The 24,516-nt window shown below is 40.2% G+C and overlaps 1 protein-coding gene across 1 annotated transcript in view; it reads right to left on the bottom strand.

Moving 5' to 3' along the window:
- Positions 1-17,938: 17,938 nt before the first annotated feature.
- Positions 17,939-24,516, bottom strand: part of CWC22 (CWC22 spliceosome associated protein homolog) — a 140,390-nt gene continuing 133,812 nt past the window's right edge. The window contains exon 19 of the mRNA XM_073633752.1: positions 17,939-18,346. Within this exon, the coding sequence (XP_073489853.1) occupies positions 18,129-18,346 (218 nt within the window). The 3' untranslated portion in view covers positions 17,939-18,128. The remainder of the gene's footprint in view (positions 18,347-24,516) is intronic.

Here is a 24,516-nt window from a genome sequence, read left to right as displayed (position 1 = left end):
AGTGAATACCGTTTTAGCGCTAATTAGCGATATAGTAAATGACCCCCTGTCTCTCCTAACAAAGAATTAAAGGTATAGAGGCTAGGCTTCTTGCACTGCATGTTAACCACTTTAATATCAGACACTTTCACCCCCTTCCTGCCCAGGCCAATTTTCTGATTTCAGAGCTGTCACATTTTGAATGATAATTACTGTATGCAACACTGTACCCAAATGAATTTTTTATATATTTTTTGAGGTAGATATAGGTTTATCTTGGTGATATTTAATCACCACTGGGTTTCTTTTTTTTTTTTAGCTACAAGAATAAAAACAGATTAAAAATTTTGAAAATAACGTTTTTCTTAGTTTCTGTTATAACATTTTGCAAATAACTAAATTTTCTTTTTCACTGATGTGCGCTCATGGGGCTGCACTGTTGGGCACTGATTAGCCTCACTGATGTGCACCAATGAGGCTGCACTGATAATCAGGGCGCTGTGTAGCACTGTTAAATACTGTGCTCACTGCTCCAGTGCAGATCTGGCTCTCCTTCTCTCACACATGGTCACTGTGTGAGGGAAGGACAGCCGTTAACAGACAAAGACCCATTCTGTCTACATCTGCGATTGCTTGTGATTGGACACAACGATCACGTGGTAAAGGGCCGCTGTGATCTGCCCTTTACCCTGATCTGTGATGTGCTGTGTCCAAGGCACACAGCGGTCACAGAGACTTCCCAATGCATACCCCAGGGAGAGGTGTCCAGGAAAGCCCTCCCAGAACTGGCAAGTGATTGTGAGGCCATGTATTGAGAACAGCGTGGATGGGAAATGGTTAATGAGGACAGACCTGTGACAGGCTTACCCTAACATTGTTTTTTAATGGAGTGCAGTAAATTACTCGCATACGTATGTTTATTTGCCTAGAACTGTGGTCTCCAAACTGCGGCCCTTTGCTTGCCTTTATCTGGCCCCTGGGGCACTATTCCTCCCTCTGATAAGAGACACTATTTTGCCATCTGACACCAACAATGGAGCACCATTTCTCCCACTGATACTAATAATGAGGCACTATTTCCCTCCTATGATGGTACCGATGAGGCACTATTTCTCCCGGTAATACCAAATGTGGCAATGTTTACTCTCACTGATGCCAGGAAAATTTCCACTCACACTAGCCATAGTCTGGCCCTCCTAAAGACTGAAGGACAATAAACCGGCCCTTTGTTTAAAAAGTTTGGTCTATAAGCATGTTTACACAAATATGAATGAGTATATTACAATACTGGCAATGAAGAAGAATTTTACTTGTATATACTCTTATTCACCTTTGCTTGCCTATACGCAACATTACTTAGGTTTTTACACATGTTTTTATCCCCTTGCACATGGGCATCACAAGTTCCTGACTAAAAATCAGTAAATTATGACTCCAGTGTGCAAGGGGCCTAAAAGGCAAGAAATATGTTTTCATTTTTTTATGCATGCTGTTTGAATGGGATTACATAACAAACATACAGTATAGTGGGGCTCTCATATATCATTGCAAAAGTAGAAATATGCTTTAATGGAGTAAAAATTGAGTTAATGGAGTTTAAAAAAAAAAAAATTGAAATTCAGAATTAAAATGACATCTTCCAAATTTACAAGTGAAAAAGATTTGGAACAGATGTTGAAGATGACAATTGATTATAAGGGGTAGCCCCTAGATGTCTGTCAGTAGCTCCTCTCACAAGCTCTGTGGAGCATCGAAACATTACATATCTAATTATAATGTCATCAGAAGTAAATGCATGCGGGGATCTCATAAGTGTTTCCTGGGCTTTCTAAGCAGAGTATAGTTCAAACATCTAAGTTATGTGGCCAAAGAAGCAACTGTCTCCCATAGTTTACTACTTGACATGCTGTTCTCTCACTATTTAAAGAGCAAGCAAAGTTAAATTGTAAGCTTGTGTATACAAAAAAGTCATTTAAAATGTTTACAAAAATATGAAAATTTTAGGATTTTTCCAAAACTGAAGACACCAGGGTGTATGCACCTGATATATTCTATTAAGACCTCGCTTGCTTAGACCTTCTGTCAGTTTAACAGCAAACATTTCGATACAGTATGTGTTCAGATGTTGCTGATGGTGACTCCTGCATCAATGATACTTTAATTATTTGTAACAATAATCACTGATAATGTAACAAATATCTTCATTGTTGCAACTGTTACATGAAGAGCAAATTATTTTTATGTAATCTTTCATGTACCGTAACTTTAGCTATAGAAAGTTACCCTTGCATCCCAAATACAAATATATTTTGTTTTGGATAGATCAGTGGAAGGTTAGAGCCTCTGTCAGATTTCTATGGGCATTTGTGTCTCTATTGGGGAGACTTTCCATCACGTCTTGTCAAGAAGGTGAAAACAACTTTTGTTAAAAAAAAAAAAGATGGTGAAAACAAACATTTTAGCAGACTAAGGTAGGGTTAAAACATCTGACAAGTTTTATAATACCTACTTGACTTGGTGGAAATGACTACCCTTAATTTTTGCATGGACATCACAGAGATGGTAAGGAAGGAAAAATCTCAACGTCATAACAATTTTGAATATCAACTCTTCCCCACTCCACTCTACTCACAACACACAATGGCTGCAGTTAGGCTTTAATTAACCACTTTTTTTTTTTTTACATTTTGTTGTACAGAAATGCTGTTATACTGTTTAAAAATACCTTTAGTGTGTTTTGTACTAGAAATTATATGTTAGTGTTTTAATTAAAAGGATAACAAAATTTGTACTTTGTAATATTGTCAACGGACTTTGCGCTTGTGTCAATGGATAGAAAAACGCAGCTCGCCTTCAGGTTTTGGGCTCCTTCACACGGACGTGTCCGTGTACGGAGCCTGCTCTGCTCAGCAGGGGATCGCTCCATTGATCCCTGCTGAGCAGGTAGATGACAGGTCCGTCTCTGTACACTGTGCAGAGATGGACCTGTCAGAGCGCCGCTCTCCCCTATGGGGGATCAGATGAAGACGGACCGTAGAGTCCGTCGTCACCTGATCCGATGACGGATGGAAAAGTAGGTTTTTCCTCCTTCACACTTTTTCGGATTGGAGTAGGTCGGATGTCAGCGGACACGTCACCGCTGACATCCGACGCTCCATAGAGGTCTATGGAGCATCCGTTCACGTCTGCCTGTCCGTGTGAAAGAGGTCTTGTTCTGCTTGCATTTGACATTTCTTTTGAGATTATTATATATTATAATTTAGAGTTCATTGCCCAAAGCATTTGACCTCCTTTTAAGCTGCATCAAACTTCTTCAAGATGCCAGTGCATTCCTATCGACTTGTATGGTGGTAGATGCAGTTCTGACGCAAACTCAACACAGGCCCTGACAGTAACAGTATCATTGGTTTGAAACTCTAATCAAACTGGAGAAAAAAACTTTTAATTTGCATTATATATATATATATATATATATATATATATATACACAGTATATATACATATATAAAAGAAATCAAATTCGTCCCATATAATAGTTAAAGGGTAAGTTTACCTTTTGAACATGTTACGTTCGTATTTAGGGTGTAACATGTAACATGTTCCAGCTCATACCCTGAACAGCCCCCTCCTCTAACCGCACCCTGTCCCATTTGAAAAAAAAGAGTGCCTTTGCAGGGTTCCATCTGCACAGCAACATCATTCATTCACAGGAATCTGTAAATGAATAAACTACAAGTCCTGCCTGCCACCACGGCAGATGGCTTGTACAGTAGTTCTTAATGGACTGTGAGTGCGCCTATCAAAACACATGGAGTCAATTCACTCTTCCTCCGGTTTTCTAACTGAAAGCCCATATGGAGGTACAGGGACACAAAGCGGAGGGAGTGTGCAGACACTGCACCGGCAACCCACTGATCGCAGGTGCAAGGATTTGCAGGCTCCTGTAGAAGAGTCAGTGTGATATAAACAATAAATAATCATCACAGTGTAATAATTCAATATGCACAATAAAATATATAAAAAAACAACATCTATTGTGTGAGTCCAAAAAAGTCCAAATAAGTATGGGAAAATAAATGTTAACACATCTGGTGATAAAGTCAATGTGAGATCACTCCAAGCAAGTGCAGAAGATACATGAAAGCTGAAAGCCTCCACCACTGCAAACCCCCCCCTTTGGGTGTACAAAGTATATTGAATACTCAGTATATTGACCCTCGCAACAAAGGCCAAAACACACTGCTTTGTAATTACACAGATCCACATCTCCTCAGTATGACCATTTCAAACAAATGACTCCCGTTTTAACCTCTGAGATATTAACCATTATACTCAGATGGTGGATAGGTCAGTGTAGTACACATGTATAAAATACAATAAAATCCAAAATAGTGGTTACTCTTGCTTTATTGTTAAAATCATGTAAATAAAGTGCCACTCACATCATAATATAGGCATAGAAAGTATATATGCCGATTTAAATTTCACTCATCTGCGGACACTAGGGTGAATGCATATGGATACTGCTTGCAAATCTAGCTCCTCAAGTTGATAGCAGTCTCTTTCTCAGTTCCGAAAAGCCATGCCAAAGCCATAGCCTACGCGTTTCATTAACATGACATCATTGGGGCACCAGCCTACATGTTTCATCATGTGGCATCAGTGAACTAAGGGGCAACATAGCCTTTGTTAATCTTTGTTTTTTAAACACCCATGTAATATGTGACACTATGGGTTTTCAGTAGAGACAGCACAGCAGTTGTTGGTCTCTGGCCTGACTCATTTTAGTTTGAGCTATTGAGTTTTGTAACAACAAACAGGAAACTGAAAATGATCTTCCTGACGAGGGCTGTACTGAAAATACTAAATATTAGTACTCAATATGAATATTTACCAGAGAGAGGAAAGAAAGAAAAGGAGAAAGAATTTCAAAAGAAAGAAAAAATATTTATAAAAATACCATAAATATCTTTTATTGACACCAAATAGAGAATAAGTTATGCAACCCTATATTATACATAAAGATAGAATAAGAATTATAATTGGACAATTAATAACAACTCCGATTTTGTGCTAATTTTATTTCTTCTGGCTCCCATGAATCAGCCCCAAATGACTTTTTCAGTGCACATGATGAGCATTACAATAAAAAAAGATATCTAGACCTTGTTGTATTCTATAACTTTGACAACAGGGCTTGGGATGGCATTGTTTTAAATATGCTACTTCTGTGACCTCAGGCAGCTACAAGATACATTGTAATGGCTGTACTAAAAATAGTATCTGCACCTGCAATATCTCACATGGCTGGAAACAGACGTAGAATATTCTGATACAGAAAGAAGCCAGTTTAGAGGTTGCTCTGGCAGTTTGCAATGTGAACATTTTAGGATAATTAAAGACAAAATTGTGGGTGCAGCAGTTAATATGTGTGGTGTTGAAAAATGAATTTAATGTATTAAATTATATTTCCTAAAGCCATGTTTTCATTCTTTCCAAGTTCTCCCACATACTCAGAAAAATGTTCTACTTAAAGCCGTCATAAGCAAAAAAATGTAGGATGCCATCGCTGATGTCTGAAAATGTCTGAAATCTGATTGTTATGCTGATACTTTAGAACTTTCAGTGGCACTTACCCAGGTAAAATATGCAGAGTAATGCCCCGTACACACGGTCGGACTTTGTTCGGACATTCCGACAACAAAATCCATGGATTTTTTCCGACGGATGTTGGCTCAAACTTGTTTTGCATACACACCGTCACACAAAGTTGAAGTTGCTGGAAAATCCGATTGTTCTAAACGCGGTGACGTAAAACACGTACGTCGGGACTATAAACGGGGTAGTGGCCAATAGCTTTCATCTCTTTATTTATTCTGAGCATGCGTGGCACTTTGTCCGTCGGATTTGTGTACACACGATCGGAATTTCCGACAACGGATTTTGTTGTCGGAAAATTTTATATCCTGCTCTCAAACTTTGTGTGTCAGAAAATCCGATGGAAAATGTGTGATGGAGCCCACACACGGTCGGAATTTCCGACAACAAGGTCCTATCACACATTTTCCGTCGGAAAATCCGACCGTGTGTATGGGGCATAAGAGTCATTATTGGAAGACCCTTAAAGTGTATCTAAAACCAACAACAAAAACGTAATATATTGAAGATTACAGCAACTAAAGGTCCTGTATGACAGTCTAAACAAAGACTAAATAAAGGTACTCTGTAATGCACATATCTCATTTAGTAAATAAAGCACTTCCTTTACCTTCACTGAGAGAGCCAAAGTCTTCCTTTGTTTCTCACATGTCCCCCTTTTCAAGAAACTTCAGTTTACAGCGGGAGGGTTCCAGTATCACAAAGCAGTGGGCAGAACTAGGTGTGAGCAAGGGCCAATTAAGCTACTGGGTTGTCAATTAGCAATGCAAATGATAACAGCCACAGCAACATTTTTTTATCCCATTGTAGTGCAAGCAGGAACAGCCTACATGAGAGAGGCAACTCTGCTCTGAATTTAGGAACAGTGCAGCATTGTAGCCACACCATCACAGGAGACTGCAGTAAGTGGACTTCAGTGGCAGGGACTTGTGGGACTTTGTAGGGGGACTACGAGAAAACTGTAAGTACAGATGCGCTTATACAGGCAGTCCCCAGGTTACAAACAAGATTCTGTAGGTTTGTTCTTAAGCTGAATTTGTATGTAAGTTGGAACAGGTAAATTTTTTTCAGTGTAACTCCAGCCAAAAAAATAATTACGTTTTTTGTGTAGCATAAGGAAAGATTAACACCCCAGTGCTGTCTGTGCCCCAGTTCAGAAGATTTCACCACACTTTCTGCCCCTGTGACAATTGGATTTAGAAAATTTTGAGTGGTTAAGGAAACAAGGATTGGTGATGAAGCTTCTCTGGAGGCACCTTTTTCCCCATGATAACTCTTTTGCCCTGTACACACAGGCGGACTTTTCGGCAACAAAGCTCCGACAGTCTTTCCGACGGACTTTCAACGGACTTCCGAATGAAAGGACTTGCCTACACACGATCACACCAAAGTCTGACGGATTCGTACGTGATGATGTACGACCGGGCTAAAATAAGGAAGTTCATAGCCAGTAGCCAATAGTTGCCCTAGCATCGGTTTTCGTCCGTCGGACTAGCATACAGACGAGCAGATTTTTCAATAGGAACTGGGTCCGGCGGAGTTCCGACGTAAAGATTTGAAACATGTTCCAAATCTAAAGTCTGTCAGATTTTCGACAAACAGTCCGCTGAAGCCCACACACGGTCGGATTGTCCGCCGGATTCAGTCCGTTGGACCAGTCCTGTCGAAAGGTCCGCTTGTGTGTACAGGACATTATGCCCCATACACACAATCAGAAATTCTGCCAGCAAAAGTTGGATGTGAGCTTTTGGTCAGAAATTCCGACTGTGTGTATGCTCCATCGGACTTTTGCTGGAATTCCAGCCAGCAAAAGATTGAGAGCATGTTCTCTATTTTTCGGTCGGAAAAAGTTCCTATCCGAAAATGCGTTCGTCTGTATGCAATTTGGACGCGCAAAAAATCACGCATGCTCGGAAGCATTGAACTTCATTTTCTCGGCTCATCATAGTGTTGTACGTCACCGTGTTCTTGGCGGTTAAAAGTTCAGAGAACTTTTGTGTGACCGTGTGTATGCAAGGCAAGCTTGAGCGGAATTCCGTCGGAAAAACCATCCAAGTTTTTTCTGACGGAATTTCTGATCATGTGTACGTGGCATTACAGGAGTGAATTTCCCTTTCTAGGGGAAGATTTCCTCTCACTTCCTGTTGTCTCCCTCCGTTTGTAAGTATGAGTTGTATGTAACTCGGATGTTTGTAACTTGGGGACTGCCTGTAATTAAGTGCTGCAACACTTTTTTTTTTTTATGAAAGGCTATCATTCTGCTTTAAATGTCGTGGCTGAATTAGTTTTATTTTTTTTAATTTATTTTTTACAGTTTTTCTCCATCTGGTGATCTTGCCAGTAACACGCATCTTTTTTTTTTATGGTGACAGCGCTCACTCACTACTGCATTTTACAGCATGTCACAGCAGTGATTGTACAATCCTGTGTTACACCCCAATGTTCTACTGTAGTGGCCAACACCACAACACAGCATTGTGTTAAAAAAAAAAAAAAAAGTGTATGTCTCTTCTCTTGTGTTGAGGCATTGTTGTCAGCCCACTTAAAGTGGTTGTAAACCTTTTTTTTTTAAATAAAAATAACAAACATGCCTATACTTACATGCTCAGTGCAATAGTTTTGCACAGAGCAGCCCTGATCCTCTTCTTCTGGGGTCCCTCGCTGGCGCGCCATCCCCTCTTCTTCATCAGGTGCCCCCACAGAAAGCGCTTTCTCTGGAGGCACCCGTGTGGGCTCACTCTCGAGTCCCACTGCTGCGTCCATTGACACAGACAGTGGGACTCAGCCCTGCCCCCCCCGCTCACATGTCACAGGATTTGACTGACAGCAGTGGCTCCTGCTGCTATCAATCTGTCCAATGAGGTGAGAGACAGCGGCTAGAGTCGCTGCACTCATGCACATTGCTGGATCGGATCAGGCTCAGGTAAGAAAAAGAGGGGGGGTCTGGGGGGGAAGCTGCAGCACAGAAGGTTTTTTCACCTTATTGCCTGGAATGCATAAAAGGTGAAAAACCTTAAGGCTTTACCACCACAAAAATAAAGCAGGTCTAAATGTTCAAAATCCTTTCAGTAACTTAACCCTTTCATGCGTAAGCCCATTTCTGACATTTGTTGCTTACACGTTAAAATCTGTATTTTTTGCTAGAAAATTACTTACCCCCAAACAGTGGTCTTTCAAACGCATTTTTTTTTTTTTTTTTAGAAAAAAAAAAACACTTTCATTGATAATAAAAAAAACGTAAAGTTATTCCAATTTATTTCTATATTCTATAATGTGAAATTTATTTCTATATTCTATAATGTGAAAGATGATGTTATGCTGAGCAAATAGATACCCAACATGTCACACTTTGGAATTGCGCACGCTCGTGGAATGGCAACAAACTACGATGCTAAAAAATCTCCATAGGCGACGCTTTAAAAATGTCTACAGGTTACCAGTTTAGGGTTACACAGAAGGCCCTGTGCTATAATTTATTATTTATTAATCTATTTGCTAGTTTATGTCCGCAGTAGGAAAAACAATAGACATCATCCTTTTTTTTAAATCTTTATTTTATGCAATACATACAGAATAGTCAATGGTACATCTCCTCCTGGTATTATAAATTGTACAAAAATAGAATGTTCTATATACTGTATGTTGAATTATGACAAATGGAAACTTGGTGGTCATATACAGTTATTAGGGGAGTCTCTGATCAGATTAAAAAATATGTAAACCCAACATTTCCTATTCCTAATATTTGCCTGCTGTACTATGATTAACACTGTTATGCCCTGTACACACGGTCGGACTTTCCGATGGAATATGTGCGATTGGAGCTTGTTGTTGGAAATTCCGACCATGTGTGGGCTCCATCGGACTTTTTCGATCGTAATTTCCGACACACAAAGTTTGAGAGCAGGCTATAAAATTTTCCGACAACAAAATCCGCTCGCGTAAATTCCAACCATGTGTGGACAATTCCGACGCACAAAGTGCAACGCATGCTCAGAATAAATTAAGAGACGAAAGCTATTTGCTACTGCCCCGCTTATAGTCCCAACGTACGTGTTTTACGTCACCGCGTTCAGAACCTTCTTCAGGCTTTACAATAGTAGAAAGCCTGAAGAAGGGATCTAAAGCATCCCTGAAAGCTTACAAGAATAAGCTAGCCAATAGAGGATATTGTTTAAACGCCAAACTTTCTTTATTGATGGCTAACAGTGTATATTACTTTACTACAACAAACTAAATGATATAAGAGCCAAGAGAAAATCTCCCTTAGTTGTCACTGGAACAGATGCCCTTACTGGAAATGTTTTCTTGGATTCCAGGACTTGGAACTCAAAATGGAGTTTCCCCTCACTTTAGTCTTGGTAACAATGGTCACCAGAACACACAGAGATGGTGATTATCCTGACAGAGGCTTTAATCCACCCAAAAACAGGCTTATGATGCGCAGTAAGAGCTATAAAACCAACAATGTATTCAAAAAAAAGAGACTAAAGTCTACATTTCTGTCATGTGATCATTTTAAAGAAAGTGTTAGCATTACCCAACTTAACCAATTGGTTTCTAGTGGCCAGTTCTTCTAGGACAGGTTAGACTATATAAAGCAAGCACCTAATTGGATACCATGGACAGCTCATATACTTTCCTTCAGTTTGTATAGATGATGCACAGACTATACTGGCAAAACAGCTAAGCACTCCACCCAGTGTAATAGATGATTAAGTAGTAAAAATAACAGGGAGCTTTGCCACAAATATAATTATGTAGTATGCTAAATATAGCGGGTGACTAAATTGCTTTATGCTATTTCTATCCATAACCTTTAGAAAACATATAGATGGATTAAAGTGATAAAAATATCCTCAAGTATATTCATTGAGGAGAGTTTAAAAAATGCTTCAAGGTTAAAATCTTCGGTGTTAAAAAAAAATGTGATTAGAATTAAGATTTTATTTGAAATTGCATGGGACAATCAGGTGTTTAAGTTAGTGTCACATGTGTAAAATGATGTGGCCAATAACCAGAACTGATAGAGAAGCATTACTTCAATAGGATACATCATATGCTATCATAGTAAGCACCATATAACATATTCAGAAGAATTAATCAGCTCCTACGCATTATGATGGCCAGATGTATAAAACGCATACTATAATGTTTTAAGATGCTTTTTACAGGTTTTGACTCCATTAGCTTTGTATGTATTTGGCAATGTAAACAACACAGTATTCATTTAGTTAATAGTGATAGATTTGTAAAAAACCTAAAGTGCCACCTGCTTTACTGCAAACGGTAAATATGAATGGGTTCATTGCAGCATCTCAATTTACCCAACTCTTCTTCCTTCTAGAAAATGCAATGTCAAAAGATAGTAGGAGAATGGTAATTTTCTTGACGTGTTTCCCAGTACAAGCCTACTTCCTCAGCCATGCATGGTATTATATTATATTAGATCTGCATTTTCCCTATACTTCTGAGGAAGCAGGCTTGTTCTTGGAAATGCATCAAGAAGATTAAGTACGAGTGTATATTTTATATGAATAGCATAGTGGGAGTACGTTATTTTTTATGATGCGATTGTATGAAATAAATGAAGATTCTTTTATACATGATTATGGTATGCATGACCAGTAAAGTCCACCATTGTTGGGTTGTATACTAAAACTGTAACATAGGGAAGTGGTGTCAGTACTTACCTTTAAAGCAGTGGTAAAGTCTGTATTTAAACGTGTACCTACAGGTAAACTTATAATCAAGATAGGCCTAAAGCAAGCATCCTTGAATACCACAAGAGCAGAAAGTCTCCAGGATGGAGGGAAGCAATTACAGACCAGGCGAATTTCATACAGAAATTTTGTACCTGAAGGAGTGTGTTGGGAACCTTTAAATCCAGTATAGGGCAAATACCCACTTTAGCTTTAAGGATGGTAAACAGGTTTGGATAGAAACTTTGAAACTTTTCTGGAACAATGGTTATAGACCTTGAGAGAGGAGCCGTGTCAAAGCAGTGTGAAGGTTCACCAATCTTTGTGGAGATGTTGTTCAGTTTGATAAGCGGGAGCGCTCCCTCACGGAGGAGGACTTGTTTGTGGAGCTGTATGGCTTGGAGTAAAAGTGTATATTCCTCCCCCCATACGCTTGCCAAAAAGGCTCTCCCCATCAAAGGGCATATGCAAGAGACATTTCTACAGCACCAAAGCTCTGTAGACTGAAATTTAAGTCAAATGGTCCTTTGCATGTGCACTCACAGTAGGCTCATTCTGGAGATTTGGTTAAAAATATCTGCTACTTGACTATACAATAGAGTAAGGACACATGCAAGAGAACCAGACATCTAAGATCTAGCAGATGGACATGGTAACAACGGAAAGTTTTGGGACAGGGCCTGCAAGTGAGAACAAGGCCATGCTGAGCAAAATGCTTGGGAAGAAAGGAAAAGTCAGACTGGACAGGATTAGAAGCCTTGCGGCTTCACTGCCAGTTTCCTACTGTGCACGCGCGAGTGGCGCGGCGATCTGTGAATGGCCCCGTGGTGTTCTGGGAACATACACAGTTCCCAGAAGACCACGGGGCCGCTCACCGAGGAGAACACACTGTGGAATAGGAAGAAGCAGATTAGGAAGACTGCCTAGCAACAAGGGTTTAGGTAAGTATATAAAAAAAATTTTTTTCAAATTTTTTTTTTACATTTTTTTTAGGATTTTTGGTGGAATTTTTTTTTCCAGGGTGGCCCTCCACTTTAAAAGGAGAAGTCCAGCCTAAGCTCGTTTGGCTGGGCTTCTCCTACGGGTCACAGGAGTGCAATTCGTTATTGCACTCCTGTGAAGTCACAGGAATCAGTCCAGGTATTGCGTCTTTGCGACAATGGAAGTCGGGATCTGCCAAGTACCTGGACTGACACCCGTCTCAGCGAGCTGCTGAGGCGGCTGCTCCCTGCCCCTCCACAGCTCAGAGCTCCAGTGAGCGTGGAGCAGAGCGGAGAAATGCTGATTGACAGTCAGCAGCTCTCTGCTTGGGGAGCTGTCAGAACTGAGCCTTCAGCGATGTTCGGTCGCTCAGTTTTCAGTGTAGAGGCGCCGGGGGACAGATGCAGCATCGCAACGATGCTGCATCCATCCAAGTATGATGGGACATGTCAGTAGACAGATTTCTTGTGTACCAAAAAAAAGACAGTCATCCTGGATAACATTTTTCCCCAAACTCAGGTATCTTAGCAAAAAACATTCCCTTTATAAGAGGAGGGGGCAACCCTGAAGAGGTTAAAGGAGCCTCAAGGGACAGTGGTCAGGGGCATTGTCAGGACCTCTAGGAGAAGCGCTGCAAAATCCCTCTGCAGCTGTTAGCAGGTTATGAGCCAGCAAGGCTGGCAGGGCAGCCCACTTGTTCTTATGATCTGCCATAGGAAGCCTGCATGTGATGGATTCCCACAAGGGTTAATGCCATATGTAACTAGTCACTGGAGGCAGCAAGGAGCCTGACCACGTTATGGAGATCAGGGTGCTAGAGTTGCTGCACAGATGGTCGAAGAGAGTGAGCCAGTCAGCGTGTCAAGTCTAAAATGGCACGTGCATGTGAAGTACGAACAACCAGAAAGAGGCTGCACAGTATCAATGTAGGCACATGGACAGGGATTCTATCCAATGGCAACAAATTCAAAAAGTGGAGCCTCTTCTGTAATGATACTGTAATAGAAAGTGTCACAGCTGGCTTTCTTGAGATTACCTTTTTAAGGGATCGGCACATTCAGGCTCACCTAAGGACTGAAGCCCTGACCTACCACAGCAGTGTTCCAAAAACTTCCTGGGGTCCCCACCAAGCAGATAGGCATAATCCAGGGAACATTCCCTATCCAGCAGTCTTTGCCTTTGTGGTGGACATACTTCTCTGGACAGGTGTACCACGGCCCTGGGCCTGCCCAGAAGGCACATTACAGACCATGTTGCAATTCTTCAGAGCAGGATCCAGAGGCTCTGCAGCAACTACTGAAATGTGCTAGCAGACAAAAAGAGAAATATGTTTTCCTCTCTCAGAAGAGAGACGACATCCATTCTCCTAGGATGCTAGCAAAAAAAAAAAAAAAACTGAGGTACGCTAGGCTTGGGAGGGGTTATACTGGACTGTCTGGCCAGTGTTATACCCTGAGAATGTGTTCTGCGAAATTTTATGCAACATGTATCTCTGGTTAGTTCAGAATAGGCTTTGTTCCACCTGGATGGGTGGTGTAAGCCACAACTGTGGCATTGCTGATTAAACCCAGATCAGATGGCCAATCAGAAGGGAGAAGGGGGTATCCAAAGTAACAAAAGACAAAATGCTTAAAACTCCAGGATATTAATTGAAATCATTAATTCCTTTGGAGACCAACAACCCAGAATACTGGGTTGTAAGAAATACTTTCAAACATAAGAAAAAAAAAGTCCTTCCAATGTAAGAAAAAAAAGATTGTGCCTTCTGACAATACCAGAGACACCAGACATATGTTAGTTTGAGGAAGAAACTGGATTTATTTTAATTAGCTGATCATGCTGGACTTTACCACTTATTCACTGGGCACTTAAACCCCCTTCCTAACCAGGCAAAATTTTCAGCTTTCTGTGCTCTCACGTTTGTTATAAAATGTTGCAAATTAGTCATTTTTCTTCTTAAATTTTGGCCACAATTTATACTGCTACATCTCTTTGGTAAAAATAACCCAAATACGTGTATATTATTTGGTCTGTGTGAAGGTTATAGTGTCTACTAGCTATGATGCTAATCATTGAAAATTGAGGACACCTGATGTACTGACAGCCTATCTCTTGAGACACTAACAAGCCAGGACAATACAAATACCCCTTTTTGGAAGGTAGACATTCCTAGATATCTAGAAGGTATCTAGTAAGAGACATGGTGAGTTTTTTTAAAGTTGTCATATTAACAGGTTCTCTCACATGGCATGTGCATGCCACAAATTCCACCCAAAATTCATTCTGCTACTCCTCCTGAGTATAGTGATACCACGTGTGAGACTTTTACACAGTCTGGCCACATAGAGAGGTCCAACATGCAAGTAGCACCTCCAGGCGGTCTAGGAGCATAAATTACATATCTAATTTCCTGACAACCAATCACACTTTTGAAGGCCCTGAAGCACCAGGACAATGGAGACGCCTACAAAATGACCCCATTTAGAAAAGTAAACACCCCAATGTATAATCTATGAGGCATAATGAGTCTTTTGAACATGTCAGTTTTTTTCACAGGTTTTTGGAAAATGTGGAAAGAAAATGAAAACGCTTTTTTTTTTAAAACAAAGTTGTCCATTTAGAACAACTTTGGAGGAGCTCAGCTATGAGCAGTGTTATTTTGTTGACAAAATTAGCACAGGTACTGGAGATTTTATTAGACTAAAATACAACTAAAACTAAAAAAATTTAGATGACTAAAATACGACTAAAACTAAAATGACATTTTAGTCAAAGGCCGACTAAAACTAAATCGAAATTTTACATAAAAATTAACACTGCACTACCACGTAAGAATAAATAGAGGACATCTAAGCTGCTAAAAAAAGAAAAAGGCTTTTCTTTTTTTCTTAACCACTTCAATACTGGGCACTTTAACCCCCTTCCTCCCCAGACCAATTTTCAGCGCTGTCACACTTTGAATGACAATTGCGCGGTCATGTAACACCGTACCCAAATAAAACTTTTATAATTTTTTCACACAAATAGTTTTTTTTTGGTGGTATTTAATCACCGCTGGGGTTTTTATTTTTTGTGCTACAAATAAAAAAAAAGACCAAAAATTTTCCAAAAAAGTGAATTTTTCTTAGTTTGTTATAAAATTTAGCAAATAAGCATTTCTCTTGATACATTTTGACCAAAAATGATGCTGCTATATTTCTTTTGTAAAATAACCCAAATCAGTGTTTATTTGGTGTTGGCAGTGATGGGGGACAGACAGATTTTTTTATTGGGACACTGAATTGTGTATAGGGACAGGGGTATATCAGTGGTGCTTGGTGTACTTTGTGGGGTGATCTGTAACAAGCTCTCTGTGTAAAATCATCCTCACACAGAGAGCTGTCACAGATCTGCAGATTCACCCCCCCCCCCCCCGCACTGAGCTCGGTGGCGAGACCTGTCACAGAGACACGCGTCTCTGTTTACATTGCGATGGCTGTGATTGGACACAGCCATCAGGTGATCGGGAGGGCCAATCACAGCGCCCATATCCCGATCTCTGCTCAGCTGTATCCTGTGATCAAAGTGATCACAGGATCGAGCTGCAGCGTGCCCATGAGGCACTTTCCTGAACGTCCACTCAGAACGAGGAAAGGACCACCCGGCCGTTTATGTGCAGTGGCCGGGTGGGAAGTAGTTAATATTTCATGTTGGTAATATATTCAGGTAATAAGTGCAATGGCATTACAACCAACAGAGTTTACAGGTTTCTTTTATATTTTAACATTGCACTTCTGTTTGTCAAAAAGCAATATTAAATGAAACTTGGATTTATAAAAGAAGTTATATATCACAACGGCTAAATCTGTGTCCATAGTGCATGTTCAAATCTTAATACCATAAATAATAACGTTATTAGATTTTTAGTCCAGGAGTATATAACGAGTTTGGCAATTCTATGCGTAAAGTGATTGTAAAGTCTCGTTTTTATCTTTTCAATTAAAATAACAAACATATACTTACCTACTCTGTGTAGTTGGTTTTGCACAGAGCAGCTGATTCTCCTCTTCACGGGTCCCTGGCTGGAGCTCCTCCCTCCTGATGAGTGCCCTCGCAGCAAGGAGCTTGATGAAAGATTAGCTGAAATGAATTAATTCTCTCTTGAGTAGAGGAGATTAAGGGGGGGATAGGATTAACATGTACAAACACATAAGTGGTCCACATAGTGAATTTGGTGTAGAGTTATACACTTTCAGGTCATCACAGAGCACAAGGGCGCACTCTTTATGGCTGGAGGAAAAGAGATTTAACCTGTACATACGGAAAGGCTTCCTCACAGTTAGAGCAAATATAGCTGTATATTAATATTTAGAGGTACGGCTTTATCCCTACATCCAAGGTGGTTTATTCAATTTCTTCTGCTGCGTCATGCGTTACGAGCCCAATTTCCCTCAGCTTTAGTGTCTTTTTCTCCCACGCCTACTCTGGACAAAATAGTACACGCAACCTCTACCACGGGTCTTATTTATGATATGTATGTGGATTTGCTAGCTACATTTCTACTGAAATTCCCCTATCTTTTCCAGGGTAAGGAGGGAGCAGGATATTGGCCCCATCTCTGGGGCAGAGGTGGTGGGTACACTTAATGGGCTCTTGGAGGTGAATATTCCTGTTGAACCAATTGCATGCCTACTGGGCTACCTTGACGACTCATCTTATGTGATTGTAAAGTCTCGTTTACATTCACATAAATACATGCGCTCTTTTTGTGGCTCGTAGACAAACTCCCCTAGTTGGACCTCCTCACACCCTCCTACTTTATCTCCAACCTTAATAATCTTATCTCCTATGATATCCCACTTTAATAAGCTTATCTCCGATGAAAAAAATATGTATTTTCTAGAAACTCAATGAGGAAGTTTGATGCAATCTGGCTTGAGTTTGTGTGTCTCACACTGGGGTAGACTCTCTCTGGTTCTAAGCATTGATGCACATGTATAGGGTTATATGCCATTTTTCCTTATTGATGTCTTGCTATGAATATCAGCCTCTGGTTGATCCCACTCTATTACTGAAATTACCCGTGTGCCTATTATTTTGTCTGTATGCTCCAAAGTGTTGCTATTATGTTGTTTCTCTTGAGGCCCTGCATGGTGTATTATGTATGTCTTGTTTGTTTTTTAAGATTTTTTAAGATTGAAAAAATCTTTTCTAAGTCAAATCTGATTAAAAAAAAGGAGGTAATAACACCAGGGGTAGTTGATCCAAGGAATACCAGATTGCCTGCTGGGGGATCGGGAAATAATTTTTGGAGCGAACCGGATCATGTGTTTTACAATGATGCCCATAGCAAGAGAATAATCAGCCAGCTGCTGCTCTTTCACTGTCCAGTCTTCAGGCTGGGGGTAGAGTGAGGAAACCACTGTATTCCTTCTACAGACTAAAACAATAACAGGGAAAGTGGTGTCAACAGCATTACTGAGATATGTGGGGGGCCTGTGCAAATTTCTGGACTGGATGGATAGAAATTAAATGTTTTGGCAAGTAAAACAGCCCCCCATGTGTATTTGGCAGTTTAAGTTGTCCTAAATCCACCAAATACCATTCTGGATTTTTAAAATTCTCAACGGAACACCAACTCTTAAAAAAATGTTTTAATCAAGACATGAAAATATAGGTCCACAACATAAAAGCATACATTTCATGCCACAGCTGTTAAAATACAGCTTCTGCATATTAGTACAGTCCATTAATGGCATCCAACTTCCAACATCGTTTTGTGCTAAAAAAAAAAAAAAAAAAAAAGTGTCATTAAAAATACAAAAAAGATCATCTATGCGATCTTTTTGTGTGCTTATCAGACTTTTTGTCTGATTTGCTTGATCCTCTATCACTGGGACTATCTTTGTGGCGTTTTTTATCTTTATGCCTCTCTTTGTGGTGTTCACTCCTTGAACCGGCTTTGTGAGGCTGTTCTGTACTTCTGTCCCTCTTTGAGGTCTTTTCGTTCTCCTTTCTTGATGCCCCTTTCTTTTTCCTTGAAACATCTGAAGGGAAAAAGAAAAAAAATTAACAACAAATATTAAATTACCAAAAAAATATTAACAATAAAAAAGGGTCAAGAACAAAATGGGCCGGAAAGGAAAGCAAAAGGAAAGGGAAAGGAAAATAGGAAAAGGAAAAAGACCTGCAAAGGTCCTGACAATAATTACAGGTAACTGTGGAAAACTACTGCAATTTAGCAGATACAATAAACTAATAAAACCCACTTCATATATTAAGATTACAGCAACTGATCCTATTTTAAGTTCTAACTTAAGAACAAGCAGTAATATGACTGATGGCTTCAGGCATGATCACAAATTATAAACAAAACAACTGCAGGATTTAGCGGTTTTAATCATGTAGAAACAATATGGGCCATAAACCAGGGCTAGGCAACCTTTGAGAGGTGGTGATCTACCTGAGCAACATGAAAGATCAAAGATCACTGGGGTTTGGCACCCTTTTTTTTTTTTTTTTTAAAGAAATTAACTAGCAAGGCCTTACTAAATAGTAAGGAAAAGTTATAAAAAAAAACATAAGAAAGCAAATGTCACCATAAAAATATATACTTACACTACCTTAAATGTGGACAATGTCAGTCAGTAGAGCAGCAGACAGTGTCTGTAGAACAGTGGATGGTGTCAGTAGAACAGAAATTGGTGTCAGTGGGGCAGCGGATGGTATTAGGAAACAAGGGATGCGATCTAGCCATCACCTGCCCACGATCAACAAGCTCCCTTAAACCGTCTTTTAAATACTGTATTTATTGGTGTATTCACTTTTTCACCATGAAAATCGGGTGCAAATAGCGTGTGCGTGTTATACGCCAATACTTCAATTTTAGCTGCCTCTGAGGGGACTGGGAGGGTGGCGGGATGAGCGCCGTCATATTAAATACAGTGAGAATCTCCTGTTTACTTGGCGGCCTCTGTAATAGAAGGTCCCGTCTCCTGGGCCGCCATTGTTCTGTCTATCATAGGAGATTCTCACTGTATAATCCCTCCCTGTCCCCTCTAGGCTGCAGATGGGCATGGATCAGGCTGCACTGATGGCAGTGGTGAGGCTGCTGCATTGAACGCAGTGGTGAGGCTGCTGCATTGATGGCAATGGCAAGGCTGCTACATTGATGGCAATGGTGAGGCTGCATTGATGTAGACTAATGAGGCTGCAGATGGGCATTGATGGCAATGGTGAGGCTGCAGATTGGCACTGACTCTTATTTTGCTTCAAAGTTCCTTATTAAAAATTTTAGTTTTTTTCCTGAAACTTCCCTCTTAAAATGAATGTGCGTGTTATACGCCGATAAATACGGTAAATTACTTAAGTTCTTAATGGCTAGTATGGCATCTAGAAGGGCAAAAAATAAAGGGCCTGTTTGCACCATTGGGTATTATGACCTTTTTTTTAGCAGTATGGGTTAAGCGAAATGTGCCCAATCCCCATTTGCAGCCCCTGATAATAAAAATTGTTTCTACACAGAATACAGTTTTTCATCCTTTATTCTCACTGTAAATGTGCACCCACTCTGCTGCAGTGATCACTTTTTTTCTTGGAGGAGGGTGGGCAAGCATGGGAAACTGCTTTCCACTACAAAGAATCCCTTTTTTTGGAGACAAACGTGTCCAATTTCTTGTTGAACCTGCAGGCTATGAGGTTCACGTCACGTCTGCCATATGTTACGCATGTCCTAGGACACTTTTGTGTGTACAGACCATTTCCCTGGTGGTCTCTCCAGGCACTGCAGGTTGAGAAATATGTCTGCCAATTGTGAGCACCTGGAATGTACACACCTGACAAGGCTGGAACAAGAAGTTCTGCCCAGGACAGGATCCAATCTAACTCTCCTGCAAAGTATGGTTGCTCCCTGATGATTCATGTACACTGTCTGACTGAATTCAGATTGGATGATCTTCCAGTAGGATAGCACACAGCTGTAAAGACCACCAAACTGCCCAAAGTTCTAGGATGTTGATAAGGAGAGAAGACTCCTCAGACAGCCAAGTCCCCTGCACTAACAGGGTGCCTAGGACACCTCCCCACCCAACAAGCTAGCATCTGTCATGAGGATCTTCCAAATAAAGAAAAGAAAGGATTTCCCAGACTCCAGAGCCAAAGGCTAGGGACAGTCTGGTGCTCGAGGAATCATTCTATCCAGAGATAGAATCAGCTTATCCCACAAAAACAGAATGTTGTATCAAAGCAGTCTGCAGTGAAACTGGGCAAAAGGTACTGCCTCAAAAGTTTAGACTATCATGTAAAGCAGATAGACTCTACCTGTCAATTTTATTTTATTTTTTTTAACATACTGTCACCAGTGCAGTACAGCATTATCATATGACTAGTTATGTAGTGTTCAGGGATACTGACTGGTAATAGTATGTTAAAAAATAAATAAAATAAACGTACTTTCACTAGAGTAGTTCAGTGTTCGAGGGGGGGGGGGATTAGGGTTTGTTTTTTTTTAACTGTCATGAATGTTTTGAACTGTCATGATTGGGTTACATTCCTAACAGCTGTGATGGGCCCACAGCTATCGCATGATACAAGGTGCTATGATTGTCCTAGGTACAATGTGATAGCTGTGGGCCAATCACAGCATCACAATACTAAGCACAGCTATTATGAATAAAATCCACTCTTATAACAGTTGTGTTTACATTGTGGTCACATGATGCTAAAGCGATCATGTAATTCCGGGAGCTGCAATCCACTGTCTGGTAAACACAGCTGCAGCGGGAGCGGTGCGCAGCATGCCCCCCAGCTGGTGACATGTTTATGTGATCCAGCTTGCCCATGCCAGCTGCTCACAGTAAATGTACTGTGGGCAGGCAGGAACTGGTTGATTTGAAGGCTGGAATCCCCGATGGATTTTTATTTTGGTCTCTGTCCTGGTTGCAGACCACTTTTCCATCACTTCCTGTCTGGTGAAACCATAGTCTCAGCAGGACAGATGTATGTGGGGGTAAAGGTCTGAAAAGGAGACCAGGATAGAAATAAAAAACCCAACTGGAGTTCTAATCCTTCTACTCAATCCAAACCCATAAAAAACTGTTGTCCACAATCAATCAGTTTGAAATAGGAGAGACATCAGACCTCTGATTTCTCTACATGATGGGTCATGTAAACATACTATAACACAGGGGCTTGTCATTGATAGCAAAAAAAGGGGAAAAAATTTAAAAGGACCCCCCCCCCCCCCAATGCACACAGTACATGTTCATACCTAGGACATTTTCAAGTAAACAGTGATTGAATAATACATACTGGTTATTCACTGTGCAGGCCAGAGTGAGAAGAATGATTCTAGGGTCATCATTTAAGGTTACCTCTAAACCGACTAACTGTAAAGGTTTTTGAATTGGGGAGAGACAAATTAGCAAGCATTTTTAGTCATCACATACTTACATAAATAAATCACATACTGGCAGATTGTTGAGAAATGAAAGTTATGAAGAGGCTTGCCATATTTAACCCAAAACACATTAAGTAAAATACTGTATAGTACACATGTGCCTTCCTGCAAATGTTATTTATGACGGTAGGTATGATAGAATGTGCAACATAAGCCTGCTCATCACAGTATCATCCTCTCAAATACAAGAGATAACCGAAGACCCTTAAGGGATTAAACTTAAATACGTAATTTGTCTCACATTTACTAGACCTCCGAATAGGGATCATCCCGTAGGAAGAATACAATATCGGAACTCTTACAGACATATATTCTCAGAAAACCTATGGCTAACGTATTTGTACTGTTGGTAAAATAAACAATAGCAGTACAGTTTTTAAATGTAACCAATATGTATTGACTTGTTTGACTGCTTGCTCTTCCTGTTCTTGGTTATACTGTTAATAATCAATATGTATGTTACCAGTCTGTCGTAACCTCACTTGTATGAATATAATAAGAATGTGCAACATAAAAATTTGAAACTACCATATTTTTAGTCTAGAATTTGTCTATTTTGAAAATATGTGTTAGGGAATTAGGATATTTTCAGGCCTAAAATGTACATTTTAAATGCAACTTTATTTTTTTTTTTTTGGGGGGGGGGGGGGGGCGGCTATGAATAACTTGCAGTAGAAAAACAGGTTCTGCCTGGTTGTGTTTTTTTTTTTTTTTTTTTATTACTTCAAGCTACAAAGGTCTTTATTGACATTTTCCTGGATATGTCTGCCTGAAAACAGAAGGCAAGTTTACATGAAAAGCACTATCTGGCCCTTTTTACAGGGGACAGTGAAATGAACTATATGGCTCTGACCACTAATAAACAACAAGTTTCCTGTTCTTTAGGACTGGTGATAGAAGTGATGATTTTTAAATACCTGTTGTAAGAAGGCACCGGTGTACTTAACAGTATTTTACTTGACATCTTTTGGATTGTTTTTGGCAAATCTCTTCATAAATGGTTTTCTGCATAATCTGCCAGTATGTGATTAGTCTATGTAAATAGCCACCATGGCCAAAAATGCATGTACTGAAAGAACAGCACAGCCAGTCAGACATTAAAACAAATCCCTAAGCCACGGAGCTCCTTTATTTACCAGCTGTAACCTTTTGAAGGATATAAATCAATGTGTTTCATTATTCTAGCGTCATCTGAGCTGAACCGCTGTCAAATTATCTACTAAAAATGACCACCATGGGGCAAATCTTATATTGTTTTGTCATTACAGAGTAAATCTTTCTTGAGATTTAAAAGAAGATATAGATTTCTGGACCAACAAAGAACACATTACTCATATGAGTATTAGTAGTAAGTACAAATACAAAAAATTTATGCCTGTACGTGATGTCAGGCAATCTTCAAAGCGAAGAACATTTTCTCGGTAGCCCCAAACAATGCAGTGTTTTGTTTACAGGAGAGCTGTCATAGCAAGCAATTATCTGGCTGGAGCTCCTTTACCAGACAACATCCACAATGCAGGCATTAAATAACCCTCGACCCCCCCACTATCACTGCAGTATATTATAATTACCAAACCTTGTGTCTACTACTGCACTGTTGTTATAAATCAAATTAATCTCAGATCAGCAAGATCCACTAAATAAAGAAGTTCATGCTGTTTTATCAGCTGCTCTCTAAACAATCTGTATAAAAGCCATGGTGATCTATGAATTAGACTGAGAAAGCACTTTTTAAAATTGCCAACGCTGTTAATAGTAATATCTGTATGCAGTACAAAAGAAGTCCCATTTTTAGCAAGCACAGATGGAAAAGTGCCTACAGAGGCAGTTCTGCCATTGTCTCTCTTTGCCCAAGCTGCGGGAACCCACATATTTCTCCAAGCATATATTATTTTTTTCAGGAAACAAAGAATACATTTTTAATCCAAAGTTACATATAATGTTCTCCTATGATCAATATTTTACATCTGAGAAGCACACACTCATTATAGTGATAAGATACCCATTCCAGAGTTTTTGGCCATCGCCCTTTTACCTACAAACATAAACAAAGGTGTCTTACCTCACCTACTGCATTCTTTATCACATGAAGTAAATGGAACATGCAAAACTAGACCACTACCCTACCCAGCCATCATATTGGCTGAAACAGGTGAGTGGGGCTCAGAGCTTAGGAGATCTCACTACAGGAGAGCCACTACAGATGAAAAAGTATAACTAGCCAGTGGAAAAGGAAACATTTTTTTCTGTGTAGATGGTGGTCCACAAGGGTATATTTTTAAAGTTTTCCTAAAGAGTGGAAAGCTCCTTTAAAATATGCTCACTACTACTGGCTGGACCATAGTGATCCAAACGGAAGTTCATTCCCCTCCACAAAAGCCTTCTTGGACACATCACAGGTCCCAGAAGACTGCAGGACCATTCACAAAGTGCAGCCCCGCGGGAAGCCGGCTGTGAAGCCGCAAAGCTTCACTACCGGTTTCTCTTAAGTTAAGATGCCGGCACCTGGACCTGAAGCCATTTGATGAATCGGCTCAGATGAGGATAGTAATGGATCCTTGGACAGGTAAGTGACCATATATAAAAAAATGTCAGCAGCTACAGGGCTCCTGTGTAAGTTCATCTTACAGATTTTTTTACCCTTTAACCACTTGCCGACCGGCCATAGCCGAAAGACGGCTACAGAGAGGTCGGCTTATTCTGGGAGGGCGTCCATGGACGTCCTCCCAGAATGTTGCTCTCGCGCACCCCCTGGGACTA

This window comes from Aquarana catesbeiana, linkage group LG06, assembly GCF_042186555.1.
Source record: "Aquarana catesbeiana isolate 2022-GZ linkage group LG06, ASM4218655v1, whole genome shotgun sequence".
Classification (NCBI taxonomy): Eukaryota; Metazoa; Chordata; class Amphibia; order Anura; family Ranidae; genus Aquarana; species Aquarana catesbeiana.
Note: the sequence above shows the minus strand (reverse complement) of the source record. Positions and strands in the feature narration are given on the sequence as shown.